This window comes from Engraulis encrasicolus, chromosome 12 (genome assembly GCF_034702125.1).
Source record: "Engraulis encrasicolus isolate BLACKSEA-1 chromosome 12, IST_EnEncr_1.0, whole genome shotgun sequence".
NCBI classification, from domain to species: domain Eukaryota; kingdom Metazoa; phylum Chordata; class Actinopteri; order Clupeiformes; family Engraulidae; genus Engraulis; species Engraulis encrasicolus.
The window spans coordinates 56,781,964-56,809,021 of NC_085868.1; the positions used below are offsets into that span (position 1 = coordinate 56,781,964).

The following is a 27,058-nucleotide window of genomic DNA, read 5'->3' on the forward strand; positions in this document are numbered from 1 at the left end:
CTATATTTCCCTTTAAGTTATATTTTTGTTGTTCCATGCCTCTTGAACAATTCCCCTTGCAATAATCGATGAAATTGTATTCAATCTACTTGCCTATAACTTAATTTCAACTGAACCCCTCATATTACACTTCTGAATTCTGTGCCAGTTGACATTATGAATTTGTTTGATACTTTTCATGTCCTGTTTCACAGAGTTCAATTGCTGTGGAATGTGTGTGGATGTGAAGAATGAGACCTCACAAAGGGGATGAGGCAAACGAGGTTTAAGGAGACAATGATGGACCACAAACAAGTGAAGGTTCTGTGGTAAGAGTGTTGGTTTATTTACAGTGATCAAAAGCGAAAAACAAAAACTGTCAAAAAGGCTTTCAAGAAGGCTACAAAAAAAGGATCTATGCCATTTTTATGATACTGACTATTTATGTGGGAGAGGCTTTAGTATTGAAGCAGGATGTGACATTTTGCTAGTTATCTGAACTGTTGTGCAGAAGTGTAGGAATGTTTGGCCAAATGACACAATAGTTATAGGAATGTCATCTCAGTTTCAAGAAATTAGCCAAACCAATCGAGAAAAACTGTAATGCATGCACAGGCAATGAGCCTGACTTTGTTGACCCTGAGGGTGATACCCATGTGTTTGGCCAGTCACCATTGAACCTTTCACCAACGACCACAACACGGAGCAGCTTAGACTCTGATGGTGAACAACAGTGGCAAAGAGTTAGTGCACCTCTGTCAAGCCTTAGGTCTGTACATTCTTAATGGCAGGATCAGAGGAGACTCCATGGGGAGGTTCACATACTATTCAGTCCTGGGTAGTAGTGTAGTGGATTATGCAACCTCTGACATGGAGTCCTCCCACTTCAGTGCATTCACCGTCAGACAGCAAAACCCACTTTCAGACCATAACCAACTAAATCAGTTCAGTTCAGTTCAACTTTATTGGTAAAAGTAAACTGGGTTTGCAGTTTAAAACGAAAGACGGGTGTCCTTAAATAAAACTTGCAAGAGCAGTGCAGCTGTGACTCACCAATCAGTTTTCTTGACCACTTAACAATTTGCTGTTCTTGTGTAAGGGGGACATTGCCAAACCATGAAGCTAAAGAAAAGGATATAAATATATTTCTGAAAATTTCAAACCAATCCACTAAAACAAATAATGAACTAACCAAGATGTCATACAATGTCAGTCATGGATACAAATGGGCTACAGATAGCCCAGACAAATTTACAGATGCCTTAAACTAACTAGAAATGATGGACAGAGTAACTAATTTTACAAACAAATCCTTCTATAAAAGCAAAGAAAATGTTAACATGGCTGTACAAGAACGGAACCAAATCCTATGCATGGCAGCAAAAAAGACTGGTGTAATAAAAGCACTGGAAAGATGACAAAAAATAAAAGATATGGCCAGTGGTTTGATATGGAAAGCAAAAATGTGAGAAAAAGGCTAAGATAACCATCAAACCTGAAACACCATCATCCTCATGACACGGATCTGAGAAGAAAAAAAAATGCCAGACTCAAAAAAATGACAAAGAAACTATCAAATCCAAGAAGCAAATCGACAATCGAAGAATCTATACATAAAAAACACACCTTCTGGGACATTTAGAACACCATAAGCTAGACCAAAAAGATATCCCCATCCAAAATGGAAACGTTCAACGCTTCCAAGCTCTCTACACTGAAATAGACTTAAAAAACAAACCAGGGCCCTTCCGTGGCCTAACGGCAGGGCACTCGTCTACCATGCGGCTGACCTGGGGGTTCGATTCCCGGCCCGGATCCTTTGCCAGCCCTTCCCTGTCTCTCTCCCCACTTGCTGTCAAAAAATATCTTTAAAAAAGACACAAATCAGAATTATATCGAACAAATGCTACAGAATTTTGAATGACTGGAATGATAAGGACAAACAAAATCCACTTGATTGCCCAATTTCCAGCAATGAATAAATACGAAAGATTAGATATTTAAAGTCCAACAAATCCTGTGGTCCTGACAGCATCCGGAGCGAGATGCTTAAGCACAGCACACCTGAAATGTAGTCTGACATGCTGAAATGGTTCAACCTTGTCCTAAGTTCTGGCTTTTTATTCCTGACATCTGGAATGAAGGTATCAGCCTGATTCAAAAGTGCAATTAGACCCTAATAATTACAGAGGTATCGGTATTAACAGCAACGTGGTGTATTTAGTAGCATACTAAATGATAGAATTCAAACCTTCCTGAACAAGTACAATTCCTTGTGTAGAAATCAAATTGGCTTTCTCCCACATCACAACACCCAAGAACATCAACAAACATGTACTGTATAAGAAAAGAAAAAGAAAAAATATTTGCCTGCTTTGTGGACTTCAAGAAATCATTGATCTGACACACTGGGTTATATTACAAATTTTACAAACTGGTGTAGGGAGTAAAACATATGATGTGATCACGTCAAGGTATTCAAACAATAAACGCAGCATACAAATAGGCAAAAAACAAAAACTTTGTACTTAAGGTGCTGTTTCCACGTAGCAGGATATTTTTTTAGCAGGGTATTTTTTTCTCCTGGTTAGGTGTAAACGCAACATGTGGATAAAAATAAATCCTCCATTGTAACATATGCGTTTCAGCCTCCTAAACAGGATATTTTTTTCTCCTGCTTTTTATAACAGGATTTTAAATATCTGCTACATGGAAACGGAAGGCCAAAACCAATGCAAAACCAATGCAACCAGGAGAAAAAAAATATCCACACATAAAAATATCCAGCTACGTGGAAACAGCACCTAAGACAGAAACGAGGAGTGCCACAAGGCTGCAGCGAGAGCTCAACTGTGTTCAACATCTATATGAATTAATTAGTGGCACAGTTGGAAGACTCTGCATACCTTGGACTCACCCTCAAAAACACAGAAGTAAAATTTCTGCTCTTTGTGGATTATCTGCCTCTTCTTTTTCTGACTGAACAGGGCCTACACCATCTAGACCTTTTTACGAAATAAGAAAACGGATGGTCACGGTGACTTCAGATATGCAGTGGGCACCACAGACACGGGCATTCATGATGACGTGCTCAGTCCAGTCAATATGTTTAATGTCTTGTAACAACAAACATTTCCTATGCTTCTGGAACAGCCTCTTCCCTCTCGCCGTGATGCCATGCCAAACATTTCTAGATAATCCCCTGACGCTTAAGCATTTCAGCGACTTCGGACTCGTCAATATTGATGTCAATCCACCTGCAGGATGGAGAAGAAAATGAGGACATGTCATATACCACTCTCAGAGCACACACAAAGAAAGAAGGAAAGAAAGAAAGAATGAATGAATGAAAGAAGGGAGTGACAGGGAAATGGCTCAAGGAAAGAAAGAGTGAAAGAGGGGGGGCAGACAGAGGGGAGAAAGAGTAACAGAGAGATGAAGTGAGGGAGAGACAGGGCAGGTGTGGAGGAAAAGAGAAAGATAGATAACATTAGAGAGGGATGGAGAGGGAAGAGGTGTGCAGGAGAAGAGAGAGAGATAGTTATGAAGAAGAGAGGGATAGAGCCATGTTTTTCAACCTTTTTGAGCCATGGCAGACTTTTTCATTGAAAAAATCTTGCTGCACACCACCAACCAAAAAAGTAAAATAATTGATACGCCTATATTAGCCTATATATGGGTCATTCTACGATTCGCCTGCGCTTTTAAGTCCATGGATTTTATTTGCCAATTCCACTAACTATCAACTGCATCTAATGATGTTTTGGACATTAGCACACATTTATCTTTCATATAATACAGAAATTGGCATCATTTGCCAATTTATCTCCATATTGACAGACAAACAAACAACATCATTTGTATTCTAGGGAGATGGGTTTGTCTGCTCAGTTTTTTCTCCTAAAAAAGTGCAGACTTGTTCCCCTGCACTGTTGAAACACGGTTGACTGTTTTGAATGTGTTTTTGTGCTATTGATCCCTTATGTGTAGGAGAAATCCTATGAACAGACACTAGGGATTATCTCTGGAGAGGGAAGTCTTGTGTAAGGAGGGTGACTAAATTCAAATCAGACCTTACAGGGATTCATAAAAAAAATGTGTCAGTCTGTTGCACAGTGAATCATAAAATCCTACTTATGAAGCTCAACAATCACATTTTCTATATCAGTTGCACAGATTAATGACAACATTATTGTTAAGGGACATAGCTAATGCTAATGAAAGACTAGCCAAAGCCAACATGACGATTGAAACACTTAGAAGTGACATTCGCCGGCTACATTGCGAGATGGTCATAAAATCCCATAACACCACGTTGAAACACCAAACCAGTAATACTAGCGCCAACCTAACTACACTATCTTTTCCCCCCAGCCGCAGCAAACACCAGCCGAAGTCCCCCCCGAATCCACCGTGCTCCACTCCCGCGCGTCGTAGCTGGACGGAGGTGGTTAACGGCGGCAGGGGAGTACTGCAGAAATGTTCACCACCTCTAGTGACTAGCAATCGTTTTTCTGTACTTGACTCAGTCATCGATGCAGAAACTGACCCTGTCCCCCCCTCCCACCAGGTGCCCAAGCCTCTACCACAAAGAGTGCGACCCAGTAGCCGCCGGACCCTCGCTACCCCCAGGCAAATCACCCGAGAGCAGCCTGCCCATTCAGAACCCCGGCGACCATCAACAGTCCTCATAGGATCTTCGATGGTTCGCCACGTAACCCTACGAAACGCCCAGACGTGGTGCCTACCTGGAGCTCTCGTAGCCGATGTCCAGTCGAATGTGCCGGACGCGCTGTCACAGTATCCTACTGCCACAACTCTCATCGTCCACGCAGGCTCCAATGACATCCGGCTGCAGCAGTCTAAAAAACTTGAGTCCGATTTCCTCTCCCTTATTAATACCCTTCGCAGCACTGGAAAAAAATATGCTATCTCAGGCCCCACCCCCTCTGTTTGTTTCTCTGCCTTCCAGTTCTCCCGAATCCGCCAACTGCACGTCTGGCTGATGAGACACTGCCGCCAAGAAGCCATTCCCTACGTTGACAACTTCTCCGCTTTCTGGAACCGCCGAAACCTCTTCGCACGAGATGGAAGGCACTTAAACAGATCTGGCGCTCGTCTCCTCGCGACCAACCTAGAGCTGACCCTCGAAGCCCATCGTTCCTTGGATTGACTAACAGGTGTTTCAAATCCAAAGCACTACACCAACTTAGACACTGCGTGCCCAACAGAGAGTACCCCACTAGCTATCCACGCTGTCACTACCCGTAGGAAAGCTCGCAGATATAGACCCTCTGGTTGTGTACACAACAACCTAATTACGATTGCACCTGAACGCATAAACAATAGCTCTACTACTTTGAATGTTAATGCTGCATTACTTAACGTGCAGTCCTTGACCAACAAAAGCTTCGTAGTAAACCAGCTGGTCTCGGACAAAAACATAAGCTTTATGTTTCTTACCGAAACATGGCTTAAAGACGACGGAGCGGCTACTTTTATTGAGGCTTGCCCTTCCGATTACAAATTCCTTCACGCCCCGAGACCAAAGAAACGAGGCGGAGGCGTAGCCATACTTTTCTCCAACAAATTTAATTGTACTAAGATGAATCTGGGCTCTTTCTCTTCATTTGAATACATGGCAATGAGGGTCCAAGCAAACCTCAAACTGATTATTATTGTTCTGTACCGTCCACCGAAATTCTCTTCGTCATTTCTATCTGATTTCTCCACCTTCATGTCGGACGTACTTACTAACTATGACAAAGCAATAATTGCTGGCGACTTTAATATCCACGTAAATAAATCAGATGACGCAATAGCCAAGTCTTTCTTAGACACATTAAATGGATTCGGTCTCGTCCAGAATGTTACAGAACAGCCTACCCATCGAAAAGGCAACACACTTGACCTTGTTATTTCACATGCGCTTGATATCAACAACATATCGGTCACGGACGTCGGCCTCTCCGACCACCACTGTGTGTTTTTTGATTTTGACATTTCAACACAAATTAGCACACCCAACAATGTCATTCACAGATGACGCATTAATGCCTCTGCTGAGCTTAAGATTTCAGACCTCATCAAATCAGGTGACCTACTAAATGGTCACTGCACACCTGATGAAATGGTTGATAGCTTCAACAACAACTTAAGAGGAATTCTAGATAACATAGCTCCAATTACTAACCCCAACTCCGATGAAGTTGGGACGTTTGGTAAACAGTGAATAAAATCAAAATGCTATCATTTTCAAAACACTCAATCTATTCATTAGATGGAGAATAGTGAAAAGACAACATATTAAGTGTTAAAACCGAGAAAAAATATTGTTTTGGGGGACATATGTACTCATTTCTAATTTGAGAAATCCAACACGTCTCAAAAGAGTTGGGACGGGGACAATAAATGGCAGCAAATGTCGAGGAAGACTGAAAACAAAACAAAAGACAACACTTAACAGTTAAATACATTAACCGATGAGATGATTTTATATAAAAAACAGTGTTAATTCCTATCTTGGACATGATTTCACCAGCTTAAATGGTGGGTGTATTCCTTGTCATGTTTTGCAATGTTTTCCTTTCTGTAGTGCTTACAGTGTGACAGGTCTTGACCAAAAACCCACCATTTTATCACATGCTGGTCCTTATGATGGAGCCAAACTGTTAAAACATAGTAGAGAATGCAATTTGACCTTACTATGTGGCAGTAATCGAAGATCTCCCTTCAAAATATAATGCATGAGTGGCTTTTCATGCTGTTTAAAACCCATTTATACCATTCAGCACTGTATTTAACTCTACAGATGAGTGAGAACATCTTAACCAATGCACTACTGCATCTGCATGCCATCATGGAGGCTGACTTTTGAAGCTAGCACTAACACAAGTTGGATGGTCCATTTTCACTGTAGCACAGGATGTGCAATGCTCTATTATTGTCAAAAAGAATGGACTTCTACAACTTCTGCTGACTTCTGTAAGCAAAGGACAGTTTCCCATGTCTTCTGGGTCTATTTCAAGTGAGCTCAGGTGCTTAGGAGAATGTTAAACCCCTGTGTCATTTTCATGCATTAAGCATTCTTAATATGGTCAATTTTGAATAGCTCTAGCACTCCAGGAATTAGAGTGAGACTACAGCCAATATATATTTCATGATGTCATGAACCTATACAATGATTTTATTAACAAAAATATGTCTTATATACACTCAATCGTGGTAAATCAAAGGGAATTCAAAAATGTATGTAATAACTATGGTAATTATTCCCTTTGCATCTTTAATTCTGAGTGACTCAGCCTCTCTGTGATGATCTTATACCTGGACACCTATATTGTCCGTCAGTACAATTCATTTTGAAATGTTCTTCTTTGTTGTTTTATCTTATTTGGATGTTTACTAAATTTCACTGATCCCCGTCCCAACTCTTTTGAGACGTGTTGGATTTATCAAATTAGAAATGAGTACATATGTCCCCCAAAACAATATTTTTTCTCGGTTTTAACACTTAATATGTTGTCTTTTCACTATTCTCCATCTAATGAATAGATTGAATGTTTTGAAAATGATAGCATTTTGATTTTATTCACTGTTTACCAAACGTCCCAACTTCATCGGAGTTGGGGTTTGTAGAACGACGACAAGAACCAGAGCTAGGTATTCACCTTGGATGAATGACTCACTTAGAGCCTTAAAAAGAAAATGCAGAGTAACCGAGCGTCTTTGGAGGAAAACTAAATTAGAAGTCCAAAGACAATCCCTTAGGGATGAGATCTCCTCCTACAATAATGCGGTACGCTCAGAGAGAAAAGCATATTTTTCCAAAATCATAACAGACAACCAGCATAATGCGAAAGTTCTTTTTTCCACTATTGACCACCTGCTTAATCCAACACATAGCAATAACAACCTAAATGCAGCATCACATGCCAAGTGCGAGGAATTTGCTAGATTTTTTAATAAAAAGATTGCCGACATTAGAGAAGGCATCCAAGGTGGAAACGCAGCAACCTCTGTCGCCCACTCAGGCGATACACCGAGGGGAGGGTTAAACCCCCCTAGGAGACCTGAGAGCTTCCAAAAGTTTTGTCCAATTACAGAGGACGACCTCTGTAAAATAGTCAGGGAAAGTAAGCAGTCTACCTGCAGCCTTGACGCGATCCCCACATATCTGCTAAAAAACATACTTGGTTGCTTAGCAGCACCTTTACTGCAAATTGTTAACACCTCTATGCTTACAGGCATTTTTCCAAGCTCATTCAAAACAGCCATGGTAAAGCCACTCCTAAAAAAGACAAATTTAGATCAGAATTCTTTAATCAACTACAGACCTATATCAAACCTCCCCTTTATAAGCAAGGTACTAGAAAAAGTTGTATTTAAACAGCTTAATCAACATCTGGCTGGGAATGATATCTTGGAAAAATTCCAATCAGGCTTTAGAGCCAACCATAGCACCGAAACAGCACTAACCAAAATAATAAGTGATCTTAGGCTCAGCACTGCCGCAAACAAAGTTTCAGCACTTATCCTCCTCGACCTCAGTGCCGCCTTTGACACGATAGACCACAACATACTAATTGACCGCCTTGAATCTTGGGTAGGCTTGTCCGGTCACGTCTTAGAGTGGTTCAAAACATATATTACAGGAAGACAGTTTTTTGTCACCATCGGAGAATACGTCTCCAACAAGTATGATGTGCCTTTTGGAGTTGTTCAAGGTAGTTGCTTGGGCCCTCTCCTCTTCTCTCTCTATATGTTGCCCCTGGGCTCCATCATCAGAGAGCACAATGTTGATTTTCATAGCTATGCCGATGACACTCAACTATATATCTCTGTCGAGCCTAGCCAAACCACTGCCATTCATGCCTTGACTAAATGCATGTCTGCCATTACAGATTGGATGAACAGTAACTTCCTAAAATTAAATGAAGATAAAACTGAAGTGTTGCTCATTGGGCCTAAGAAAAAACGTGCAAAACTCCACTCAAGCCTAGGTGACCTAAGCATACACATTAAAGATAAGGTTACTAGCCTAGGTGTGGTCATAGACTCGGATTTGAGCTTTGAGCCTCACATCAACAAGATAACAAAATCTGCTTTTTTCCATCTTAGAAATGTCAACAAAGTGCGCGGCTTGGCCCCCGACAAGACGCTGAGAAACTTATTCATGCCTTTGTCACCAGTAGGATAGACTACTGCAATGCTCTCTTCTCTGGTCTCCCAAAAAAAATAATTGACAAATTGCAACTCATTCAAAATTCTGCGGCAAGAATCCTAACAAGAACCAGAATGAGAGAGCACATCTCTCCTGTCTTGGCAGACCTGCACTGGTTACCTGTCTCATACAGAATCGACTTCAAGATTCTGCTCACAGTATTTAAAGCATTAAATGGACTTGCCCCTAGCTATATCTCAGACATGCTCTCTTTTTATGCCCCTGCTCGAGCTCTCAGGTCCACTGATGCCAAGCTGCTAAGGACCCCCACCCCCCCGCAGAAGAAGATCGGCGACGCCGCGTTTGCCTGCTATGCGCCCAAGAGATGGAACGCCCTCCCCATCGAGATCCGATCAGCCACCTCCGTCGACTCCTTTAAGAAGCAGCTGAAGACCCACCTCTTCATCCTTGCCAACTCCTAGCTGCAAAGGCGTCATAGTGTCCCAGCTGCCGCAGCGCCCTTACTACTCGCAATCCAGCCCTGGCAGGGGGCTCCCCTAGGTGGCCGCTGGTCTCTGCCTGAGGTTTCTTCCTGACTACAGGGGGTCTTTTTTCTCAGACCCCACTGAGCTTTTTTTACCCCTCACAAACTATGAATCAAGCGAAAGGGAGTTTTTCCTCACCCCTGATGCCACCAGGGGCCGCACCTGAGCGCCCAATCTCTGTGTGACTATCTATGACTTATGATAGGCCCAGCCACTATGGACCTTACACATCTAAGAATCCTGGTCCTAACCTACGTTGACCTTATGACTCTACATTCTCTGTCTATCTCTTCTTCCTCTGCCTTCCTGCTTTTTCTGCCTCTCTTCTCTACCTCTCCTTTTAAATCTATCTCTAACAATGTTTTTTTCCCATTTGTTAAGCACTTTGAGTTACATGCCTTGTATGACACAGTGCTATACAAATACAATTATTATTATTATTATTATAAGCACTTTCAAACGTATGTTGTTTCAACTCTGTAGTATTTTTATATATGTTTGAAATGATATAGTATTTAGTATATATATATATAGTATATCATAGTATTTGTCGATAACACTGTTGACAAAATAATCAAGCAAATCAAAAGATTTAAGGTTAAGCTTGGCAAATTGTTTGTTTGGAAACTTAAATACATACGCTATGGAAATATCTAGGTCATATATTTAAGAAAACCCCCCCTGATAATTGACATTTTGCGTTTGCCAAAAGCGCACTTGAAACGTAGAATGACCCATATGCCTAAGAGCCAGAAGAAACCGGCAAACACTTAACATTTATAATTTCCCATTTGTCCAGCTGCAAAGTGTATTGCCGTCTTGTTCTTGTTGTATCTCTCAATAATAATGAAGACAAAAATAAAAAAAAATGGCGGAGTTAAGTAGCTGAACTGAACCTGGGCAGAAAAGGTGTGCGCTGTCTGCAGTGTCTAGTTCTAGTTGATAATGTACGCAGTTTTACAGCCCTGATCGCCAAAGGTGCTGAAACGTTCTTCAACCCTCGAGGATGTGATCGCGTCTCAAAGCCCTATAGATAAAAAAATTCTGCCACTGTATAAGGTACGTCATTGACCCCTGCACTAGACAGTGGATTATTATTTGCAGATAATAATTAATTCTATAAGAATATTTATGTTTATCAAAGCAGATGAAATTGGGTAATTTTCCACTGCACACCTGAGGATCTCAATTGGCACACTAGAAAAACACTGGGATAGAGAGAGTATGTGTGGAGGACAAGACAAGGCGGATGAAGAAGTCAGTCATGAAGAGAGAAAGAAACAACATGCAGCACACAGACATGAGTACACATTCATCTTTGAAATATAAAGGGCAAGTGAAAATTCCCTTTCATTTCCCAAAGATCTTGATGGTGTACTGTGGCAATACCTCTACAGACCAATTAGTAATCAAATATAATGTAAATATAATGAAAATATAACGAAAACTGTCACATAACATCACAGCTCCAAGGAGAAAATGTTTCTGGAATACATACACACACAGGCCTCCATTTCAAGCCTGATTTATTATTAGTGAAATGTGAAGATAATGTTACAAATAGGCTAATATAAATATAGTCTTAAAAATGAACATGATGTTTAGACATAATTCACTCACTTTTGCAGTCATGGTGGCTCAAACTGAGAAATGAGTAAATTAATGAATTTAGACAGGGTCATATCAAGAGTAGTAGGCCTAGTCTACAGCATAGCAATAGTCTGTGGTGCACACAAGCTTTGCTGTCTATGTCAACATTGTGTTCGGGGGCCAGCCCGTTTAATTGGCTGGTAACAAGCATATCTGGTGACGGAAAGGATTTAATATGCGAGTCTGACGCAAATAATCTCTGTTAAAACAGGCATGAAAGGCCTACATCTTTTGGATCCGTTGAGTTTCTTTCAACACCACCATGTTTTACTTCATGATGCTGTCTGCCAAGTTGCGAAAAGATGCCTAAAAAACTGTGCTGACCCTGTCTAAATTCACATATTAAGGCATACACTTCGCACACTGTTTATTTGATTTTTCAGTTGGCGCCACCACTGCAAAATCTAATGGTCCATAGTGGATTATTTCTAAATGTCATCTGCATTATAAGACTACATTTATTATATCCCCGAAACGCGGAGCGTCGGGGATGTAATGGTTTTGCGTGCACCGCCGCCGCCGCCGCCGCGTCCGCCGCCGCGTCCGCCGCCGCGTAAGGTCTTTCGTGTTAACGCGATAACTTTTGAACGGATGTTTGGATTTGTCCCAGATTTTTTGGGTGAATGCTCTAGGGCAGGTTCATGAACTGATTCGAATTTGGAGGTCCAAACTTTCAAGATGGCTGAATTCAAGATGGCCGAATTTTTGTTTGGTCCATAACTTCTGACCGGGTGGATGGATTTGTCCCAGATTTGGTGTGTGAATGCTCTAGGGTAGGTTCATGAACTGCTTCGAGTTGGGAGGTCAACACTTTCAAGATGGCTGAATTCAAGATGGCCGATTTTTTGTTTGGTCCATAACTTCTGACCGGGTGGATGGATTTGTCCCAGATTTGGTGTGTGAATGCTCTAGGGCAGGTTCATGAACTGATTCGAATTTGGAGGTCAACACTTTCAAGATGGCTGAATTCAAGATGGCCGAATTTTTGTTTGGTCCATATCTTCTGACCGGGTGGATGGATTTGTCCCAGATTTGGTGTGTGAATGCTCTAGGGTAGGTTCATGAACTGCTTCGAGTTGGGAGGTCAACACTTTCAAGATGGCTGAATTCAAGATGGCCGATTTTTTGTTTGGTCCATAACTTCTGACCGGGTGGAAGGATTTGTCCCAGATTTGGTGTGTGAATGCTCTAGGGTAGGTTCATGAACTGATTCGAGTTTGGAGGTCAACACTTTCAAGATGGCTGAATTCAAGATGGCCGAATTATTGTTTGGCCCATAACTACTGACCGGGTTGATGGATTTGTCCCAGATTTTGTGTGTGAATGCTCTAGGGTAGGTTCATGAACTGATTCGAGCTTGGAAGACAACACTTTCAAAATGGCAGAATTTTCATTTGGCCCATAACTTCTGACTGGGTGGATTGATTTGCCCGGTAACACGTTATTTTAATGGTTCACCATTTCAGTGAATCTACCATATTAGGTACAGTGTAATAACCAATGTAACAATATTTAATACCATGTAATACTAGTGTAATACCAGTGTAACAATATGCAATATCAGGTACAGTGTAATAACGAGTGTAACAGTATGCAATACCATGTAATATAGTGTAATACCAGTGTAACAATATGCAATACCATGTAATACCACTTACGCACAAACACATGATGTAAGTAAAAAAATGGCGGTGTTACACTGGTATTACATTATATTAAATATTGTTACACTGGTTATTACACTGTACCTAATGTGGTATATCCACTGAACCATTAAAACAGTATTACCATTTGCCCCATTTTTTGCTTCATTTTCACAATAGTCGTTTGGTTTTAAGCCTATGCACGTCATGTCACGTCTGTACGTATCATATACGTTTACGAAATGGTGGACGGGAGTGGTAGGAATGATGGGGGACTGGAAGCGTCGCGTTTCGGGGATATACCTTAAGCAGTCGAAGGCGACTGCACAGGCAGTCTAGTTTGTAAAATGGCAACCATCTGGCAATTGAACGCCAGCCTCTCGGTTTCCGGATGGAAAGGGAAAATCTACACTTTGTGGTTTCTACTGTAGCTGATACTTCTAAGCTGTTGAAGGACATGAACATATACCTGCATGCACACACACACATATAAACCATCATGGATACCTAGGCAACACCATACGTATATCAAAAAAAGCAGTATTTTCTATCAGGGCTTTGAACCGGTTCAAGGAACGAAAACGAAAACCGGGAACTTTTTGTATTTTACAGGGAACAGAAACGAAACCGGAAACGTTATTATTTTTTATGTTCTGGAACGGGAACACTTATTTAAAAATAATGGTAACCGGTTAATACCGGTTAATACCGTTCCTCAAACAATCAAAAAAAAGTAGGCCTTATTATTTTCCTGCGCACGTTACCATGACGGCTGAGGTTCACGTCCTGTGTGACATCAGACATTCTCTGACTGAATGGAGAGAGAGCTGTGAATTACAAAGTCTCCACTCCACATCTTAAATAAGAGAAACCACTGTCATACAAAAGGGCAGAGTTTCCATTGCATCATTGTGAGACATTGCGCGTGTAAAGCGCACCGAGAATGTTCTACGTTATTGGGCATCCATGGCCGCTTCAAATATGCCCAAACTCACACTGTCCATCATAGTGCTCCCCGTGACCCAAGTCATTGAGTTTTCATCATTGAGATTTATTCTCCGCTTCTCCGCTTAGGTTGTCCCTGAATGACAAAATTCTGGAGGATATTCTTTTCATCTGCTTGAATAATGTTTGGACTGTAGGCTGCCTCATTTGCACTTCCGTCTTTCTTGGTTAATTAACGTCAGTTAGGCCTATGGGGAGTAATCAGCTGACAGGAACGAAATTAACCGTTCCGGGAACAATATTTTTTTGTTCTAACCGGTTCGGGAACGTCAATTTATTGGTGGAACTCATAACCGGAAACGTTATAATTCTGTTTCCGTTCGGAACGGAACGTTTGGAAAAAAATAACGGTTCAAAGCCCTGTTTTATATATATATATATATATTAGGGCTGGGCAACGTTAACGCGTTAACGGTGCGTTAACTATTGAGGTCAATATCGCCCGACAATTTTGTTAACGTTATAACGCAGCAGTTTTTTTTTCGTGTTTTGTTTTTATTTTTTGCCTTTTATGACCGTCGTTTGAGGATTTTATTTTGAAAGCGTCAGCGCGCTTGTTGCTGCTTCCAGTGACTGCTGACAGAGAAGAAGAATGTCTAGAAAAGTAGGCAAAACAAAACAGGCATAGCCTACAGAAGGACGTCACTTCTGAACGGACATGTTCGGTACACAGTTCCAGTTCTCCTTACGCAACTCTCGAGCAGCATGTGGCTCGTCTTTGCAACTCGCAAGGTTAGTCTATTGTACGGTCAGCATGAAAAGGGTAGGCTACTGTTGTGCTGGCTGTCTATCAGCTGTCAATAACGCCACGCGGACTTAGGCTACTAAAGCCCTGATCAAAAAGCGAACCGCGAGATATTACATTCCTCACGCAACGTTTTGGTATCTATGGCGCTGCGCGTGCATAGTAGGCTGCATCAACATGGTAGGCTATGATTTCGCGACATCGGCAACTTCGTCAGCATTTAAGATAGTGTTAGTCATGTCAACATTATTGTTTTGAAAGATGTAATTGCTGTCAATGCCAACAGACAGTCAATTAGTTTCTAGTCGCTGAACACCTTAAAAATAGCGACAGATAAGAGAGGTGGGAGTCTTTGACAGTGAGAGAAGGCGGGACATATCTCACAGACGCACGGCTATGGCAAGCCATTTTAACATATAGTTTTTTAAAGTTTTTTTTTCTTCTTGTAGGCCCATGTAGACCATCCTAATTTGAGTTTATAATTTATAATATATCAGTTTCAGTAGCCTACAATCTTAAATAGCCCTAGTGTAATATTGTATGCAATAATTTGTTTCATTGGATTGGATAGGCATATAGCCTACTACATTTAGACTGATAGGTTGGCAAATATTCTACATTTCCATTGTGGAATATTATATTAGATCTACATAGGTTATTTACACAGTACATTTGTTAATTATTATTAATTATTTTATTTTATTAATTTAAAAAATATTTTTATTTCATTTATTATTTATTTTATTTATGATTTATTATTATTATTTTTGGGTTTTGCGCGCTATGCGATTAATCACGATTAATCACAGAAAGTCATTGAGTTAATGCGATTAAAGATTTTCATGTTTGCCCACCCCTAATATATATATATATATATATATATATATATATTATATATATTATATATATATATATATATATATATACCATATTCAGAAGAAAAGCCACTCTCCTATCTTCTCACTGGTACAAGCGTCCTGTACGTATAATACTCTCTCTCTCACACACACACTAGAGTCTAGACATACACACAACAACGTCTGCCACTGTATGGTATAGAACAAAAGCATGGCTTCTCCTCTTTATTCACCACCAAGCATTAAGCATTCCATTACATATATATTCCAGAAACAAGTGGAGGAAGGAGAGAGGGAAAGATGGGGGGGTTATGAGGGATGGAGGCAGGAGAGATGGATGAGGGATGGAACAGAACAAGAACAGAATGGAGAGAGGAATACAAACAGAGGTGCAGACAGAGAGAAAAATAGAGAAAAAAGAGATAGGAATGCATATAGAGAGGGAGAGCTAGACATGGAGGCAAGCAGAGAGAAAAACACACACACACACACACACACACACACACACACACACACACACACACACACACACACACACACACACACACACACACACACACACACACACACACACACATGTTACACTTTGACTTTGTGTAAACGAATTGAATCAGACACACACCGGAGCATAGTTTTCCGTGGCTTTACTTCATGCTGGTCAACGTAGAAGAGAGCATCTTACATCCCTACTACACAGGGTCAAGGGGAATAACGTATGATGTGCTGACGTCATCCTCAGTACATGACATCCCCTCCTTTCTTGGATTAAAACTTTACCCAATGTATCAATAACAGTTTAACACTCTTAACACCATTAAGATATCTCATATTACCTTCAACATAAATCTTATCACAGTGGCACTGTTACAGTCCACAATATCTGTACCAAACTCATGGATTATCATTTACCATTAACATTTTCAAAATAAACCTTTTTTTTTCAAAACATTCTCAGAATAACCTTTTTGTTCCTTTAACTCATAGGACCATTTCTACTTCAGATATTATGCATTCAATATCAATTGCTGAACATATTCAAAGATTGAAACATTCATATCCCAACAGCATAGAATTCACTTTCATTGAACATGAATATTCTTTTTTTTTTTAATACATTCATCACTTCATAATGAAGTCCGTGAATCTCTCCGGCTGCTTTATTTCTCTGCGAGGCCGCTCAGTCGGTGTGGTCAGAGGTCGGCTTGGAGATGACCCCTGAGTGAGTGTCTCTGGTGTGGACCTCACAGACGGTTCTGCATGAGTCTCTCTCTCTTTCGGTGCCTCACTCTCGCCAGGTGAGGTTGTCTGCTCTGCTGGTGTGTACACCTTAACATGTGTGGTATTTCTGGAGTACTGAGCTCCACTGGGTGACTCAACTACAACATTATTACCATTCTTACTCACTACAGTGTGTGGTGTGTGATTAAATGTTGTGGTGAATTTGTTAACCTTGTCCTGTTTCAACAGAACTTCATCTCCCACCTGCACCGGTGATGGTTTCGCGCCGCGCCGCTGGTCTGCATACTCTGCATACTTGCCCTTGTTCTCAGCATCGGTGTCTCGTGCCTCGATGTCGATTCTCGGCGTGCTGATGTCTGGTAGCTTACCCCGGAGCTTCCGGTTGAACAGGAGTTCAGCAGGGCTCCTGCCCGTGGTTGAGTGCTCGATCGACCTGTAGACGGTGACGTACTTTCGTAGCTCCTTCTGCCAGTCCAGCCCCTCTGCGTGCGCGATGCGAATTCTCTTCATGATGGAGGCGTTCTGCCTCTCGACCTCTCCATTCGCCTGTGCCCATTTCGGTGTCGTCTTGACGTGTTGTATGCCGTTCTCCTTGCAGAAGTCCTGGAACTGTGTTGACAGAAACTGGGGCCCACAGTCAGATCGGATGGAGACTGGTAGACCATGTCGACTGAAGATGTTCTCCAGGCTGTCAATCACTTTCTCTGCTGTAGTGGAACGCATGATCTCGTACTCATAGTACCGACTGTAGTAGTCTACGACTACCAGGATTGAATGTCCTGTAGGTAAGGGACCTAATAAGTCTGTGGCAAGGTCTTGCCAAGGCCCGTCAGGGAGAGCAGTGGGCCGCAATGGCTCGGGTACATCAGGACGTGCCTCTAGCTTGCATCCATCACAGTCCTTCACATACTTTTCTGTTGCCTTGTACATCCCCGGCCACCACACTTTCCCCCTCAGATGCTGCTTCATCCCTACCATGCCTAAGTGTCCCTCGTGAGCTAAGATTAAAGCTCTGCTGCGCAGTGACTGTGGAAGCACAATACGTGTCCCCCTCAGCACTAATTGTCCAATAGTACACAGTTCATTCGCTATGCGGCCATAAGCTGTGCACTTTTCAAAACGGCCTGTCTTGATCGCTTTTCTCACCTCATCCAGTTCTTTGTCCTCCGCGGATGCTCTCTCCACCTCCCTTGTGGTAAGTGCCCGCGGTGTAGCCTGCACCGCCACGAAGCGCACGTATTCTTCTGCTCCATGATGATGTGGCGTGCTCTTTGCGCTTTTCCCCAGCAGACGTGACAGGGGATCTGCTATGTTGAACTTTCCTGCGATGTGCACGACCCGAAAGTCGTATGGCTGCAGGCGGAGCACCCAGCGCTCGATCCTAGCGCATGGCTTGGACTTGGGGCTGTAGATCACCTGTAGGGCTTTGTGATCAGTCACTAGGTCGAACCTCTTGCCGTATATGTATGGGTGTAGGCGCTCGCATGCCCACACCAGTGCCAGGGCCTCTTTCTCAGTCTGAGAGTATCTCGTTTCACAGTCTGTCAGGCTCCTGCTTACATAACATATAGGCACCATAGTACCCTGTTACTCTTGGATTAGAACTGCCCCTATGCCCACCGGGCCTGCGTCAGCTATCACTTTGGTGGGGGCATCTTTGTCAAAGTATGCCAGCGTTCCCGCCTCTGCCAATTTCAGTTTCAGTGTCTCAAACGCCGCCTGTTGCTCTGGCCCGAAGACGAACGGTACCTCTTTCTTTGTCAGCCTCCGCAGCGGCTCTGAGATGGTCGCAAACTGGGGTATGAAACGGCTGCTGTACCCAGCTAGACCCAGAAAGCTGCGTACCTCTGATGCGTTCTCTGGCTCACGCGCCTCCTCCAGGGCTCTGACTCGCTCACTGGTAGGCCCTACTCCCTTTTCAGTCAGCAAGATGCCCATGAACACTAATTTGTCCATCTCAAATTGACACTTCTCACCGTTCAGGGTTAAGCCGCACTTCTCCAGCCTCTCCAGCACTGCATGTAGTCGCTGGCGATGCGTGTCGTGGTCAGGTGCATGGACGATGATGTCATCGGAGATGTTGGCCACTCCCTCGATGCCTGTCAGCGCCGATGCCACCTCGTGCTGATACTGCTCACTCGCAGACGAGACCCCGAATATGAGTCTCTTGTAGCGGTATGTTCCGCTGTGTACGGCGAATGTTGTGATCGCCCTTGACTCCTCAGTGAGCTCCAGCTGGTGGTAGCCCCACCGCAGGTCGAGCTTACTGAACACAGCTGACCCGTTCATGTCATGCAACAGTTCATCGACGGTCGGGATCGGGTATCTGCCCCGGATGATTGCCCTGTTTGCCATTCTCATGTCCAGGCATAAGCGAATGTCTTTGTCCTTTGCCTTTGGCACCACTACGACAGGGTTCACCCATGGCGTTGGACCCTCCACTTTCTCGATGATGTCCATTCGTAGCAGCTCCTCGATCTTCCTATCGACCGCCTCCCGCAGGTGGAATGGTACCCGTCTCAGCGGCTGTGCTACGGGCTCCACGTTGCCGTCGATGTGCAGTCTAACTTGCTTAGTGTTAAGCTTACCCACCCCTGTGAATAACTTTGGGTATTTTCCTTTCACCTCTGCCTTAACATCGGTGACTGCTGCAACATCTACACCCACCCTTAGCACTCCTAGCTCTGTAGCTGTCTGCCTGCCAAGTAGCGGTACACCCTGACCTGCTATCACTGTGAACTCTGCTTGTGTCGCTCTTTTGCCTATCTTCACATCACATGTGAACACTCCCTTTACCGGCAGTGGCTCCTTTGATGAATATGTGTACAATTTCTTGTCGGATTTGGCTGACTCACAATTAATTTTCTTTTTCTTCAGCCCTTCCCATGTATTTTCATCAACTATGTTGGTCGTGGCACCTGAATCAATCAACATTACTAGGTCCACGCCACCCACATTAAATGTCAGGCTATCTGTGTTGCTATTGTCACGCACTACAAATGCAAAATCTTTTTCCTGCTTTTCATCTACATATTTCACTGACCCCCTACTACCTTTTGACTTGCACATCTTGGCGTAGTGGTCCTTGCCGTTGCACTTCCTGCAAGTTTGTCCGCGAGCTGGGCATTTCTGGTCTTTCGCGAAGTGGTCGCCATGTCCACACCTGAAGCAGACTTTGCCTTTCTCCTCTCCCTCGCGTTTTCGGAATTTGCCCCGCTCTCCTCTCCCCTTCGAGATTTGGTTCACCGCCTCGGCGCCTTTGATGTCTGTGTCGTTCACTCGCATTGCCGCCATCTGTTCCTCCACCCTCTCACACTGTGCCGCGATCTCTAGTGCTTTGTCGAGGACTAACGCCGAGCCCTCCTCGAGCAGTTTCCTCCGCACATACTCCGACGAGCATTTACTTAGCACAGCATCCCTGAGCTGGTTAGACAAGTCACCTCCAAATGCACAGTCTTTTGCCGTCCGGCGTAAACGGGTTACGAACTGCTGTACAGTCTCCCCTGCATTCTGTGACAGTTGGTAGAAAGTTTGGCGCGCAAATGCATTGTTCACCTTTGGTACGAAGTAGTCGTTTAGCGCCTTCACAGCCTTGTCATAGTCCGACGAACCTCCAGTGTCGTCCAAAGTGGAAAAAATATCCTGCACATCCGTCCCGGCGTGATGTAGGAGTAATGCACGTCTCCGAATCTTTGTGCTGTCGGTGACCCTTGCTTCCATGATCAAACCTTTCCCGTCAGCAAACAGTTCAAACGCCGTTAGCCACCTGGTCCAGCGAGGACCTAGCGTAGCTGGCTCCTTGTAGCAATCAAACTTCGGCACGGATGATTTGTCCTCCATCTCGAAGATACGGACTAATCTCACTTTCAGATTTAACTATACGAAGTTGATTATTATCCTCGTCGCCAATGTTACACTTTGACTTTGTGTAAGCGAATTAAATCAGACACACACCGGAGCATAGTTTTCCGTGGCTTTACTTCATGCTGGTCAACGTAGAAGAGAGCATCTTACATCCCTACTACACAGGGTCAAGGGGAATAACGTATGACGTGCTGACGTCATCCTCAGTACATGACAACACACACACACACACACACACACACACACACAGGTGTTTAGATATTTACTCACTCTAGTGTCTCCAGTCTACAGTTGGGGTCTTTCTCTAGAGTAAGGAGCTGCTCAACATCTGAGGCTCTGAGGCCATTAGCCTGCACCAACAGTTGTCTGAGATGTGAGGAGTGTGAGGACAGGACAGAGTACAGATGGGAACAACTTTTCGCTGTCAGCTTACATGTATTCAGCCTGGAACACAGAAACACACAGAAACACACAGAAACACACACACACACACACACACACACACACACACACACACACACACACACACACACACACACACACACACACACACACACACACAGAGTATTGGGGCAGTGATTCTCAAACTATGAGAGGGCTGCAGCAGTATTGCAGGTGGGTCGCGAGAGTCTTAGAAAACGTATTTACTCACATGTTGTTTGGATAATCATATGCTGTAGTTTAGTTATCTTATGACTTGTGTGTTTCCAGAAACGTGAGTACACTTTCTGATTGGGTGTTCTTACAGGTGAGGACGATGTTATTAGCCCCCCTCCTGAAAATTAGACATCTCTCTTGATTTCTCAGTGAGAAGGACCATTATGAACCGTTTCTGTTATTCTGGAAACAAATACTCTGAGGGAGATAATGTCCAATGAGTTGAATTTGGATTTTTCCATTTTCACAATTAGTTTAAACAAAAAAGGGTAAAAATGGCAAGGACAAAATTATTAGCCTCCTTATCATTAATAGTCAATAGAGTGCCATTTATGAACCAAAACTGACATCAGGCACTTTGATTAGTTGTTCATTAGTTGTTGATTAGTTGTTCATTATGTTGGCACATGCCCTACCAGGGAGTTTGGGCCATTTTCTCATTGCAAATAGTTAACCTGGTCCAAATTGCATCTTAAATTAATCTTAAATTCTTATCTCTGCTCCTATTTTGTTTTATTATTTTTTCATTACGTAGACCCCTGCATGTGTATTATGTAGCCTTATTTCTCAAAATGTAAATGGCTGAAATGTAGGCCTAGGCCTATAGTTTCTCCATGCGCCAGTGTCATACTGTACTCATTGTTTTGCCATTTTGCATTTACACTGCGCGAATACAACAACCCCCCCCCCCAAAAAAAAGGCCCGCGTGATAAGACACCCCCCCCCGGACAAAAAAAAAAATCCCGGCTGCCCCCATAGTTTCCAACATTTTTGTGGGAAACACTGTGACGTCTTATTCGTGTCACTTTTCAGTAAGGTTGTAAGCAAACCACAAACCTGTTTCAGACTAGGATTTTGAATTTCTCACCTAATTAATGAAGAAACACAGCTAGCAAAGTTAATTATGAGACATGTCAGGATTGTTTTCACTAGCAGTTGATGGACATCATTTTGATGTGGTAGATTTGAAGATGACTACAGTCATCACGTTTTGTGATTTTGTTTTCGTCTTGCAAGTTTGACTCAGGGCTGAAAAAATATGCGAGCTCAGCTTACCATGGTGCTGGTTACAATGCCTATCGATACCCAGGTGAGAATATGAGAGCCCATACAGCTGAACAGCTGTGATGAGTGACAGTTCAGGAAATGAATACTTGCATTTACAATACCATGAATGGAGGTTTTTAAATATATTAGGAGTGAATAACTGCTGCGATTTGCAGTCACTGCATAATTCACGTTGATAGCTCAGCATTAAAATGGGCGGTGGTAGCTCTACCTGAAACATGGATGTTCAGCTAAACCACTCCATTTCTTGCCAGTCGTAGTGCATGTCGCTTCATTTCTTGCCAACAAGCACCTGCCCTTTTTCTACCAATGGGGAACTCGCTGTTCTCATTTCTGGCCAATGACAGACGTTTTTGTCCATTTTTTTTTGTGCTGGGATATGTCAACAGAGAAGTGACATAGTTGCAAATCAAGTCAACAGGTAAGCAATCATGGTTCATTTACATTGTCACCATGTGCTATGTGATAATACTAAAAAAGGATGTAGCCTACCTGTGGCAATTCAGTAGCCTAATATGAAGCCTATATTATGCTAACGGAATGAAGTGAATGGTGCACGACGCTAGTTGGCTATTAGGTATTGTAACGTTAGCTCTCCTCACTGACATCGCTTGAATAAATTGTCTGAAAATGTTTAAATATGTGTGTATATAATGTTAGTCATCCACATAATGCCTGTGTTCGACTTGCAACATGCAACCTTTTTTTTGTCAAACCTCAAGGGCTGTTTTCTGCTCGTATCTAGAACATTTCAACGTAGTGTTGATTGAAATAAAGATTTTATGAGTAATAAACAACATGTGGGCCTTGTTGCCATTCATAACAATTTGTAATGATTACTCCTGTAGATGACATGGGGCAATGAGAGAGGAGGAATTTTAAGAGCCTGTGCCAACAGTGAGCTGCGCAGAGACAGACACATTGGCACAACCTACAGTATATCACGAAAGTGAATACACCCCTCACAGTTTTGCAGATTTTTGAGTATATCTTTTCATAGGAAAGCATTACAGAAATGTAACTTTGACACAATGGTTAGTGACCTTTTAACAACATATTTAACCGCTTAAATTTCTTGTTCACTCAGAAAAAAACAAAATACAGCCATTAATGTTTGAACATGTACTCACAAAAGTGAGTACACCCCAGATTAAAATCCGGTAGAGAAGGGGCTATGTTGGCTCGAATCGTCTCGAAATGAAACGAAATGAAAAGGGATGACAAGGGAGGTCATCAGTGTGCGTTTCAAACTTTCTTTGCATTGAACTTTTACATTTTGAGTCTGCATCTGGCTTAAATAGATTGGTGTGAGATGTGAATGCAATCCTATGGAGAATATCATGATCTGCTTCAGTAGTCACAGTGTATGTTGACATGCATGTTTCTTTTAGGTGTATTTCAGATTGCCAATGTTGACAGCATTCATGCATCCCCAAACCATGTCAGTCCCACTACCATGCTTGGCTATTGAGAAGATAGGCCTACATCTTTTTTGTAAAACGCACTTACCACCACACATGCTTGGCACCATCTAAAGCTAATTTGTTTATCTTGGAACTCCAAGTAATATGCCCACTTCCTATTTGATTTAGATGTCCTCTTAATTTTGAACACACTACTTTTTGTGCTATGGGTCTTGGAGCCTATGGGTTTTGGGGTGCCATCAGTTGTCAGTTTGCTGTTTGCTCCGCTGTAAAGTCTGGCAGAATTTCAATATTTGTGCATTCATTGTAGGCTCTTCAATTCGCCAACAACTCCTGTCAAACTGCTACAACACTATACATGGATTTTGAATGTTTATCAACACTGTGTTATTAGAAGTAGTAGAGCGGCTACAGGAAAAATCGTGCAAATTATGATACAAGCGTGAAATTCGGCAAGTATGTGCTCAAGACCTATACGATCAAATCTACCCGATTGGCCACTTGAAATGGCGGCCATTTTCCAAGATGGCCGCCAAAAAAGACCCCAGAAATGGATTTATTGCATAGAATTGACCTAGAAAATTGTGATACAAGCATGAAATTCAACATGTATGTGCTCAAGTACAATATGATAAGATCTACCTGATTGGCCACTTGAAATGGCGGCCATTTTCCAAGATGGCCACCAAAAAAGACACCAGAAATTGATTTATTGCATGTAATTGACCTTGAAAATTATGATACAAGTATGAAATTCAACATATATGTGCTCAAGACCAATACAATCAAATCTACCAGATTGGCCACTTCAAATGGCGGCCATTTTCTAAGATGGCCGCCAAAAAGGACCCCAGAAATAGATTTATTGCATAGAATTGACCTAGAAAATGATGATACAGGCATGAAATTCAACATGTATGTGCTTAAGACCAATACGGTCAAATCTACCTGATTGGCCACTTGAAATGGTGGCCATTTTCCAAGATGGCCGCCAAAAAAGACCCTAGAAAGTGATTTATTGCATAAAATTGACCTACAAAAGTATGATACAAGCATGAAATTCAACATGTATTTGCTTAAGACCAATACGATCAAATCTGTCTGATTTTCCATTTGCAATGGTGGCCATTTTCCAAAATGGCCACCATGAAAAACTCTAAAAATGGATTTGTTGCACAGAATTGAGAAAGGAAATTATGATACAAGCACAGCCAAGAAATTTGGCACTTATGTGCTTAAGACCAGCACAATACATTCTAAGTAATTTTCCAGTTTAAATGACAGCGATTTTCCAAGATGGCCGCCAAAAAATACCATAGAAATGTATTTGTTGCACAGGATTGATCAAGCAAGTTATTATACAAGCATCAATTTTGGCATGAATGTGCAAAAAAAACAATACAATCAAATCTTCCTGACTCGCCACTTGAAATGGAAGCCATTTTATAATATGGCCACAAAAAAGGCTGAATTTAGCCCAAAGGTGAGCAAAAAAATGATGATACAAGTATGTAATTTTGTGTGTTTGTGCTTAAGAGCAATAGGCCTATAATCAAATCCACTCATTTGCAACTTGAGAATGTATGGTAGCCATTTTTAAAAGATGGCCATCAAAGAAGACACTAGAACTTCATTAATTGCAATTAATCTAGCAGATGTGGCCCAAATCAATGTTAACATTCACTGTTTGAATTTCCAATGATTTCATCATAGAAGGAAGCACAATCAAGGAAAAAGGCATATAACTACAGGCTACCAATAACCATATATAAATAATACCAGTAACCCCAGCTCTCTGAGGCATATGAACCAGACATCTCACTATGGGTAACGCCCGCGACCATTTGCCAAAAGTTGCTTTCAATCTTGCCGTCATGCCAATGAGCTGCACAGCTGGGGATCCCGCCCTCTCGGAGACAAAGCCCAGGTGCACTGGGCTCTGAGCTTCAATCTGAGGCAACTAACCTTTGAGCTTGTGGGTGAGTGTAGCAATCTAGTGAGATGTCTCGTTCATCTCCCTCAGAGAACCAGAGTTACCCTCGGTAACCTATAGTTCTCTTTCTGTAGAAACACTGGAAAAAGATAGGCTAGGCACCAGGCGCACAAAGGCAGCGTCCGGACATCCAATACCACGGAGAGCACGCAGTGGAGGGAACCCAGGGCACAGAAACCACCCGTCTGGGTGTAACCGATGTGCAGGTGGAGCCCACAGAGGTGTAGCGAGGCCCCCAATACCAAGTGGTATTCCCCAATAGCAAACCAGGCCTTGGCACAAGGGGGAATTTCCAGCATGTTCAGTACACAACATCCGCAGGTGCAACCGTGCTGGCAGAAAAGACCAGTCTCTATCAGGGCCGTAGGTCCAAGTTGCAGACGGAAAACCTAGTAGCAACCACCACCACAGCAAGCTGGCCAAGCCAGCCCCGATAGATACCCGTTTGAGGGCACACACTATGGTTCCTGAAGTCCAAGGGGGACATCAAAGATACACTTCCCCTCGATCATGCATCCTGGTCGAGCAGGGGCCTGAGATACTTCATTGGAGAAGTATGGTCTAGCTAACCACGGTCGCCCTACCCAGGGACAGCACTCCAGGCAGCACAATTGACACTCGCGCTCCTGCTAAGCGAATGAGACACACACAGTAAGGGGTGACCGACCCTAGGGAGACACGTGTAATGCGTCCTATTAGGAGAGGCGAGGATCCAGGTGGTCTTGACACGATCAGCCTTCTCACCCTCGGGTAGAGGGCGCAACTGACTAGAGAAGTTGCGTTCCACAGAATGTTCCACAGCCTCTGGGAGGAGGCTCTTATCTTTGAATGTTCCAGGCTGACAAGCCAAAGCCATTATGTGATGGCTAAATCAAACATGTTAATGTCCAAGAGCAAATAAACTAAATTCATGACAATGCTTGTTTTTGGTGTACCTTTTGTTTAACAGCAATATCGAGAGAACCACGAATTGCTGTTATTGACATATTATTACCGCAGTGTCATCGTATTATTAGCATCTCATAACCTTCAGGGTGGGGGTGGGGGGGGCACTGCCTCCATTGATATTAAATTAAGAACTGGTATTAGCATGTCATCACCATGCTATTTGTGTGTCATACTGTGAGTGGCTTATGTGTCATTGCAGAATATTTTTAATATCTTTATCATTTCATCATCCATGCTAACATATTTAAGGAGAGTGAACAATTATTTCCAACGAATTT

The 27,058-nt window shown here is 42.6% G+C and overlaps 1 protein-coding gene across 1 annotated transcript in view; it reads right to left on the minus strand.

Annotated features, from left to right (window-relative positions):
• Nucleotides 1-2,728: 2,728 nt before the first annotated feature.
• The window catches only part of LOC134459954 (NACHT, LRR and PYD domains-containing protein 3-like), a 40,137-nt gene continuing 15,807 nt past the window's right edge, over nt 2,729-27,058 (minus strand). The window contains exons 4-5 of the mRNA XM_063212464.1: nt 20,961-21,134; nt 2,729-3,236 (exon numbers count right to left, since the gene is read on the minus strand). Of these exons, the coding sequence (XP_063068534.1) occupies nt 3,170-3,236; nt 20,961-21,134 (241 nt within the window). The 3' untranslated portion in view covers nt 2,729-3,169. The remainder of the gene's footprint in view (nt 3,237-20,960; nt 21,135-27,058) is intronic.